Consider the following 9,469-nt stretch of genomic DNA (forward strand, 5'->3'; position numbering starts at 1 on the left):
CTTAAGAACTTAATATATCCTTCTTGAGTTTGAATTGTTTCTTTCTTTAATGTTTTCTTTTCTTTGAAATGAAGGCACAGGATGCTGCAGCTCATGGAGGAGTCTGTTTCCGAGTGCGGAAAAAGCAAAAGCACAATAGTCCATGTCTGTTGTCTGTGTGGTGTCTCTACATGTGCACCCTTTGACTCTGTCTGTCCCTTTTCCTCAGGGAACACTGAAGGAGCACTTCAGAAAGTGTGACAGCACTTTTGACAACATCGTTGAATCCTTAAAGCAAAGTTTTTTGGCATTTGGGAAGAAAAAGACAGACATGTATGAGGTAAGAAATAAGTAAGAAAGTAAGAACAAGATATTACCCAGGAAATTACCAAAATTTCCTCGAACCTAGTCCTTGAACCTCTGGATGGCACAGTATTTGAAAATTAATCTAAACTACAGTTTTGTCTGTTGTTAAAAGAGCTTTTTAAGACGTAGTGGTCTCAGTCCAGTTCCTCTATGTAACGGAGTTGGATATTGTCTTCACTGTGGCAACTAGGACCTTTCTGTACTCTCAGCAGAGAAACCAAGTGGAGAGATGTGGAAAATGAATGTATTTCCCAAATACCATTGTATTGGAAATCTTCTCAGCTTCTAATGTGCTTCAACATTAGTTGTAAGGAGTATTCATGCCTTTGATGGAGAGCGGACACAAGGAGAAGGGAAAGGTCCAGATCCCCAAAGGACACAGTCTCTCAGGCAGAAAGTTGGCAAAGAACAAGCTCACAGAGTACTTGAGTTTTTTGACCTTTAAAGTAGCATTAACATTTTTTCTAGAGTCTCCACAAGACCCTTGAGTCTATCTCTTCAGTAATGAGACTGGTACCCAGGGTACTCTCTTTTGCATGCAGGTTGGATTTGCTGCTGCTACCTGTGCCACACATGTCCCCTAAGCACTGGACTCCCAGGTCTGCAGGCTCTTTGTCAGTGCTGATTTTAATTAACAGTTTGAAATGTGGAAAAAACTAATGGAACAGAAAAAAAAAAAAAAATAGAAGCTATTCTGGTGTTGTTCAGATCCTGACATTATGTCAGATTATGACAGATCACTGGCCATGATGTCACATTAGTGCTGGGGCAAGCAGCAGCTTGGTGGTGGAGCACTGTGCCAGAGCTGTCTGTCTCTTGCTTTGTCTGTTTTGGACAGGGCTGGGGATTTCCTGTACCTTTGGACTGCAGCCTAACACTCCTCTGATTTCAATTGCTAATGAAATGTGGTTTCTGTGCAGCGGCCCATCTCCCCTTAGAAATTTCCCTCTCCCTTTTGGGCACTGCATGATCTTGGCACCCAGGTTTCTTAGCAGGTAGTGGGTGGCTCAGAGTTGCCCATGTGATTTCTCTGTGCCCAGCCACAACTGTGTGCCCAAGGGTATGGCCCTGGGCCGTGTCTGGTGGGGATGATCCAGGGAGGCTGGATCTGGCTTTGTAGTCCAAGCTGTCCCCAGGTGATGTGTTGGTTAGCTAAGGCAAGTGTTGCTGCTGCTCTGGAGCGTGAGTGACCTCTGGGTCAGCTAACTGGTCGCATTACTTTTGGTTGGATGCCTCCACACTTATCATCAATGTTTATGTCATCCGCATACAGCTTGGAGGTATTCCATGTGTTAGACCAGGCATTTTAAAGAGATACTTAAGCAAAGAAATGGGACAGCCATCTGCATGGACCCACTGTCTACGCTGGTCAGAGCCATATAGGTATGATTTGGTCCTTGCTCAGTACAGGGAAGTTAATCTGTGTGTCTTTGCTCTGGAGCAGGCCCTCGTCAAGGCTGTCAACGCCATTGTTATTGCAGAGTATGTGCAGGCCCTCCTGACCACTTTCAGGAAACCGTCTTCTGCGCAGAGGAGGACGATTGTCAGCAAGATGGAAGAAGATCATAGGATGCTGCAAGCCATCTTTAAAGAATGCTTAGTAAGTCTTTGATATGGTTACAGTTTTGCTCTCTGTCATCAAGAACAGTACCAGCAGAGGAAAAGGCTCTGAAAGCAACAGAAAAGCTTAAGAGGTCTTACCACAGTGGTATCCAGCTTCACAGAAATGACAATCAGATGTGCTGACGGCCCTTCTGATCTGCCAGAAGCTGTTAGTTTGTAGTTTTGAAATGTGTGACTAGAGGAGACAAGTTTTGCACTCCTGCCACTGACATAAGAATGAGGCGAGCTCCTCTGAGTCGGTGTGACAACTCCAAAGCCGCCAGAAACCCCAGGCAAGCCTTTGGTACATGCCATGGGGGTGCAGATGAGGAAGAGCTGTGTTCCCCCCCGTACTTTCCCTTTAGCCTCTGGACTGATAAACCAAATCCACTGCCCCACATCTTCACCTTCTCTGTGGATTGCCCTGTATGACTGCTCCTCCCTGGACATGGTGTGTGCATTGTTACCCTTCCGTCCAGCCTCCTCCCTCCCCACAGGCCTTTCCCAGCCCCTCAGAGCTGGGCTGATTGCTGCATGAGCCATTTTCCTGTGCTGCAGCATTTCCTCATGGGCGGAAACATGCTGATGCTGTTGTGGTTGGTGACGGCTGCACAGGGAGGCGTGAGTCTTCCTGCAGGAGAAAACTCACCATTAGGAGGTAAAGATGTATTGCAGAAGGGATAGATGGGGTGTAAAAGCAGAGCCACACCTTCAAAGAAAATTGTGGAAAAATGTGAGGTCTGATTTGCAGAAGCGACTTTGGAAGCTTAAGAAAGTCTCTCTGCTTAATTCATAATCTGGTGTAATTGGCAGTGCTGCACACAGCATCTGCGGATGCCACCAGGCTGTCACATCGGTCCCTTGATTACCCAAGGGCAAGGACTGCAATGCCAGCAGCATCCCCCCCTGCTGCCACTCAATCAAGCTGGAGAATCACTGCAGTGCAATGTGCCCTGGCACAGCTCTTTTGTAAATACAGGCTGAGAGTGCCTAGGCATATCACCTTGTAAGAGGCTGGACCGAGCACCATGCTAATGCTTGCAAAGTCAGTCTGGTAGCAGGACTCAGAAGTGACATAGCAAATAAAAGACCTCAGCTTTACTGTTTTTAATACTTTCAAAAATTCTGAGCCATTTTCACAACTTGTGCATTTAAGTGCTAGGGACTGGAAATCTATTTTCACCCAGATGAGTCCCCCTGCAAGTCATTTGTCAGCAATTCTTACTTTGTCCAATGAGTAAAATGAAATCCAAATGATCGTCTGTAGGCTCCTTTAAAAAGCTGTCAGACTCATTACAATTAATGCATTAGTTTCGTGGTGGAAAGCTGGAAGCTGACAGTGGTTTTAGCTGAAGACCCACCTCTCCTGGGGTCATCAGTCATAGATGAGTCAATGCTTTGAGCAACTGAGCCACTGGGAATAGCAGCAGGATTCTCTAATCTTAACTCTGAAGTTTACCAGTAATGCTGTGCTCAGCATCAGCTTTGGATGTAATGTGCACGGAAAGCTGGTTTTATAGTGTAAAGGAGATACAGGGAATCTAATTATCTATTAAATCCCTAGATTCAGCTTGGGTGGAAAAAGTCTGCATCTAGTTGGCACTACTTCCCTTGCATCCCCAGCCTGCTTGCTTTCTTACTTGAAGTGGGAGCACTGATTTGCAGGGGACAGCCTGATCCTCAATCAAATTAGGTACATGGTTATGCATGCAAAATATGTTCTCTGCTGTGGACTGAATTTATCGTGCAGTTGCTGCACAGGCTGCACCTGCTCCCTGCCCTGCTCTGCCCTCTCTTCAGGCTCTTCCTTCCCCTCTGTCCTCAAAGCACATTAGGTAATACGTTGCTTCTCTCCGATGAGCAGTACATGTCAGAGGCACTTAAGTACTGCTGACAAGACACCTCTTTTTTGTCCTTTTAGATTGCAGGCTGTTCACTTCTGACCTTGCCTGTCTATATAGTGCTTAACTAAATCTGACAACTTCAAATTAATTAGCATTTTGTAATAGTGAGCTTGCCAAATATGAAGCTGTGCGGTATCGGTGCCTTGGGAGCTGAGTACAGCTTGTGCGGTGCACAGAGCTAGATGTGCTGTGTGTCTGCAGTGCAGAGGAAGAGAGAGAACACTGTCTTTGAATATTTTTATTATTATTTTCAATTTATATTCAGTGCGGAGGTGAGCCCCACAGAGAATTTGGTCTGCTGTTTCTAATGCCCCTTGGAGATCAGGGAAGCCTGGGCTTCTCCTGCCCCAGTTTGACAGCCCGTTCTCCAGGTTTGCTTTGTCACAGAGTCTCTGTTGACGTGATGGCATCAATAATTCAGGGAAGCAATTTAATCGCATTACTGCACCAATGAAAAATGTGAGCAAGACCTGAAGCTCTCTCTTGGCAGTTCATCTGCATTCTGCTTTATCCGGCTTTGCTAAAAATGCTGTGTGTTTCTTGGTGAGGCTTTCTCCTGTGTGCTCCAGTTTAGAGGGACCTGACCATACACATCTACCAGCCATGTCATATTACAGTGTCCAGCCCTGCTTCCCATTTTTTCTGTTTTGCTGTTAGAGGATCTGTGTCCCCTCAGCCTCTCCCCAAGGTCATTTTTCCATCCCTGGGCTTGCTCCAGGGCAGCAGAAATGCCAGCGTGTCTGGCCAACAGAGCTTGTTTTCACAAAGGTACAGGGCTATGCTTACCTCTTCTGGAAGCAAAACACTTCCCAAAGGGCAAAATGGCCTTGACAGGGCAGGCAATGTAGGGAATAGTAAGGTATATTTGCTCACTTTGCCAAAGGAAATGCAGGAGGGGATTCTGGGCTGCTGAGGGCAGTCACCCAGCCACCCTGGAAGCAGTCTGTGCCTACAGCTCAGTTTCTTGTCTCCTACTCTAGAGGGAAATCAGACTTCTATACATGCACAGACAGTCCTGCAAAGCTCCTAACCCACGCAGCGAGATCCTCAGTCTGATACGAGTCCACCTTTTAACACGTGTGCTGCTTCCCTTACCCTGAACACACCTTTGCTTCTCTCCCCAGGGTCCTGCAGCTAGTCACCTCAAGGACCCTATAAGAGCAATTTTAGAGCTTATTCAAACTTCCGATGCTGAGGGGATGAAAATAGCCCTTCTGCCCATTCTCAAAGAATTTCCTGATCTAAGGTAAGGTCTTCTATTGGTTTGGCTTCTGTAGGTCCTTGCACGATTACCTGCCACCAGAAGACCTACAGCAATATTAGTCCTGTGATACATTTAGCAGTGTGCTGGGCCAGGCACAATGTTTACCTTTGAATGTACTCAGTGCTGCCTATTTGCAGATGCTGATTAACATGGTTTATAACGTTGCCAGGCATTAACCAGTGGAGTTGAGATGTCCTTTTGTAAAGGTGAAGGGTGGATGAAATGGCTGTCAACAAAGCAGGAGTGCTGTGGAAGAATACTACCTGAATGGACGATTTACAGGCGCACGTGTGCCACATATAGGTTTCAAGAACATCCTTAACTCAGGCATTTCATACCTTCCAAGCACTTGGTGTTTGGCTTTGATACTTCACCAATCCTTTTCTGAGTGTAATCTATGTAACTACACCACAAAATTCTAGGTGTATTTAGCATGAATATACACTTCAATTTCCCACAGGAAGCTGTTCACAGAAAGAAAACCCAATTTTTATTAGAGAAGGTGAGATCTCAAGTAACTGCATTTGTTCCAAAGTCTGTGGTTTCTTACATCTATTTGTTGTTCTGATGTCTTGTGCTACTGACTGTGTTTTTCCAAGTTAACATGATTACAGCATAGGGCGCTCTGTCACAGGATGCTGTGAAGGTCAAAAGTGTGAATAGCTTCAAATGGGAAGCAGACAATTTGTGGTAGATAATTATTTCAGTACCTATTCAACATGACAGGCATGGTATAACCTCCAGTGAAGGAAGTCCTTAAAGTGCAAACTGCCAGAAGCAAAACCCCAAGAAAGACAGAGAGATCATGTTATGCTTCATCTGGTTTCTATATTCTTTTCCTAAGTGTTTACTACTTTTGAAGATGCTATTGAGTAAAAGCTGCTTATCTGATAGAGCATAGCAATTCTTATTCTCTTGCATATATATACACACATATATAACACTATATATTTATATATAGTTATATAGCATTGGAAGTGGGCATAGGAAGTACTCAGAAGATTATTTTGGTCCAGATCTCAGAGGAGGTCATCCTGGTGTGAGTAGATGCACAGTCCTTGATTTCAGCAGATTCCTGTATGTTTAAAACTGTTTGGCTTGGATATAATTGCCCTGTTTGTTAATCAAACTAAAATGTGTGGCCACACTCGGCAAAGCAATGCTATGTAGAATAAAAATCTTAGAACCTTCCAGATGAACAAAAAGTAGCTCCATTTGAGGCAAGGAAAGATATAAAAAATGCTTCCAAATGGTCAAATGGAGATTTCAAATGCAACCTTTTTCTAGGAGAAACCTGAACTGAAGATTCCTTCAATTTCATGGGGATGTTGTGGGCACTAGGCTCGGGACCCATGAACTCAGCCATATCCCACACAGCTTTTGTGATATGGCCTCCTCCTTGTTAGGTGTCCAGAGGGTGTCAAAAAGCAGCTCAGCAGTTTCCAGTCTTGGGTCTGGTCCAGCAAAACTGAGTGGTAGGAAGCAAGATTTTTTCCTTGACTCATTCACTGACCTGCCTTCTTATCCTTTTGGAAAGGGAGGAACATCTGAGTGCAGTGCTGGACATCAAAGGCTCGCTCAACCGAGAAGACAGAGCTGCTCTCTTGGAGGCATTTCACAGTAATTGCAGGGAGTCAAAACCAGAAGTAAACTTGCTTTTTGCAGATATAGAAGTAAAACCTGGAAAATACAGACTCTGTGGCTGCCTCTGCTGTTAGCAAAGGTAGGTGTGTGAGTGTGAGCCTGCTTGTGTGTAACACGTGAACCTGTGCAGGCATAGGCATTCCTGCTTACAGGGAAGTGGAACGACTGTGGCTGTAGCATCACCTGCTGAGGTTCTTGTTGCTGTATACGCTGGTTCTACTTCCCTCTCTCCACCTGCAGATTTCTGCGTCATGAAACATTGTGTTGTAGGCAGTGCAGGGTGCTGAATGCTTAGATGTATGATTCAGATTACAGCAGGGACAGAGGAGAAGACAGGGCTCTTCCTTCCTGTCCTTTGCTCCGTCTGTGTGTCCCTGCAGCAAGGTATCTCTGCAGTATCTCTTCCCTCCCAGCTCTTACATGTGTGCATAAGATGCATAAGCACATGCATAAGCACACATGGTCTCCCAGGCAAACGCTGCTGCCTCCTAGCAGGGCATGCTGTGGGATTTTCTCCTCAGTGGTCCTCCTGCTTCCCTGGTACCAAGGGACGGGATATGTGAGCCCCACTGCAGCCCTCTCCATGAGAGCTGTATTAATTAAGCTGGGTTTGGTCCTGTTTAGGTGACTGTGCTGTGAGCACCAGAGGCGAGCACACTCCCTTCATGCTGCCAGCAGCAGCCGGTAGCAGAAGGGAGGAGGGATCAAAGTCAGAGGGATGACTGTTGCTATAAGGTCTTTAATCCCCTGGCATGAATTGCCAGGGCTCATTCGGATCACCTGCAATCGCCTCTCAGTTTCCCAAGGGATTCCTTCGCAGTCACAAATTGGGCTCTTTTTTGGGGGTGAGGAGAGGGAGGTTAGGGGATAAGCTGCAGCAGATCTTGAAACTAAGTAGGTCCTCAGGTTTTAAAACTACTTCTTAGTGGAGAACATGCAGCTGTTTGCATCACTTTAAATAATCTGCAACTTCTTTTTAGTCCAAATTTGTCCAGCTCCAGCTAAGAGCCAGAGAATTTTGTTTTATCTTTGCTAGGCCAGAACCCTCAGCTATCAGAAATATCCCCCCCTTGATTAATATTTACAGATTGTCACCAGTCACCTTGTGCTGGATAAGCTGACTAGACTGAGTATCTCAGGTTGAGAAGCACAGTCCCTTTCCACCTCCTCCTCTGCTCTCCGGTGTCACCATTTATTTATAGTTCTCCATGTTGGCAGATCAGGGATGAGTTATGCTGAGCTCTGACCTCGGGGCCTCCAGGCACAAGGAGGCAGCGGGCTACCCTGGTAGCACGGAGAGAAAGCAATTAGAGAAATGATTAATAAGGGCACAGCTTTCCCTTCCTAATCAAGACTGATTGGGATATAATGAACTGGCTATGAGCTACCCCCTTTTATACCCTCCTTTAACTAGGAATTACCCATGGCATCACCTTCGCTTTAGAAGAGATATTCAGGAATGTGTTTTTAAAACACTGTAAGTCAGATAATCTCCTATTTGCTGAAATCCCCTGGGTAAATAGGCTCTCAACCCCAGAAGGCCTGGCCGAGTCTGCAGTGTAGTGGAAGCACGTGTGTAGCACAGGTTGGCAGCTTCACCCGAGCTCAGAGGTAGCAGTAGCGGTGAAAGCAGTTATGGGATGTGCTCAAAGGAAGATCACCTTCCTCCTTCCATCCCAGCCCTGTGATTTTGCTGCTCCACTCTGGGGTGTGACCTGCAGGTACATCGGGGATCATCTGCTTTCTCCCAGCCAGGGACACAGTAGTTGCTCATATTTGTCCCTTCTGTATGTGGAAGTGGGAAAACTTTGGAAAAGTGTTGTCTTTGGTTGTTTCATGTTAGCATGAAATGACCCCCAGAAAAGGAGTGAGCTAGTTTGGCTGGAGTGGACAGGAAGCAGCAGGGATGTTGCCCACAGCTGTGGGCCCATTGACTATGTTAGCCAGAGTAGCCCAAGAACTGGAGATTTTCGGCAGGTAAATGTTGATACAGCTTCATGCAAGAGCCTGTGCATAGAAGGAGTGGTGATTCTTGCACGTTCTGCTCAGTGATACTTACTTACCCAGCTTTTTTCTTACTTTCCCTCAGGCCTGCTGTCTCGCTCCATGTGCAGTGTCTGCAGTCACAGCTCCTTGAAATCTTCAGCAGCTCATGCAGCATGATGCATGGAGAAACCTGACAGCTATGGAAGAACAATTCCTGCACTTCTGCAGGAAAACCATCTGGCCCAAATCCTAATCTTCTATGCAGAGTCCAGGTGGAAGATGAATGGAATATGGTGGAAAGACATTCCTTCAAAATTACCTAGAGATTGGCACTTAGCTGAGTCCTGGTAGTTATTCCCAGGATATGGCATGGTGGTGTGTGGAGAAGGAGGGAGCTCTCCCCTTGCCAAATTTCTCTCTTGCTTCCATCCCTTGTTTCATGCGCTCTCACATGAAACCAGGGACTGCTGCAGCACATAGCATCATGGCAAATGACATGGCATCACAGACTTCCCCAGGGACCCGGGACCCTCTGTTAGGGAGTCCTGCCTAGGCCATAGTTCTGGTGGTGCCTGCAGGTTTGGGCACCTAGATCCACACCCCCAAAGCCCTGCACCAGGAGGGGTGCAGACAGAGCTGCCTCTTCTCTCGCTTCCCATACACGAAGGCTGTGACCTGCTTTGGGGGCGGCTTGCTGTGGCTGTGGGGTAGGGTCTTCCCATAT

The 9,469-nt window shown here is 46.3% G+C and overlaps 1 protein-coding gene across 9 annotated transcripts in view; it reads left to right on the forward strand.

Moving 5' to 3' along the window:
- The window catches only part of LOC115607398 (exocyst complex component 3-like protein 2), a 41,566-nt gene extending 32,520 nt beyond the window's left edge, over positions 1-9,046 (forward strand). For 5 of the 9 annotated variants that reach the window (XM_030484653.1, XM_030484656.1, XM_030484649.1 and 2 more), the window contains 4 exons: positions 209-319; positions 1,787-1,945; positions 4,976-5,097; positions 6,653-7,158. In XM_030484653.1, the coding sequence (XP_030340513.1) occupies positions 209-319; positions 1,787-1,945; positions 4,976-5,097; positions 6,653-6,833 (573 nt within the window). In that variant the 3' untranslated portion in view covers positions 6,834-7,158. Of the gene's footprint in view, positions 1-208; positions 320-1,786; positions 1,946-4,975; positions 5,098-5,252; positions 7,159-8,848 lie in introns of those variants that run through there. The other 4 variants (XM_030484648.1, XM_030484652.1, XM_030484654.1 and 1 more) reach the window with 4 other exon arrangements.
- Positions 9,047-9,469: the final 423 nt, after the last annotated feature.

Source organism: Strigops habroptila, chromosome 4 (assembly GCF_004027225.2).
Source record: "Strigops habroptila isolate Jane chromosome 4, bStrHab1.2.pri, whole genome shotgun sequence".
In the NCBI taxonomy this organism is placed as follows: Eukaryota; Metazoa; Chordata; class Aves; order Psittaciformes; family Psittacidae; genus Strigops; species Strigops habroptila.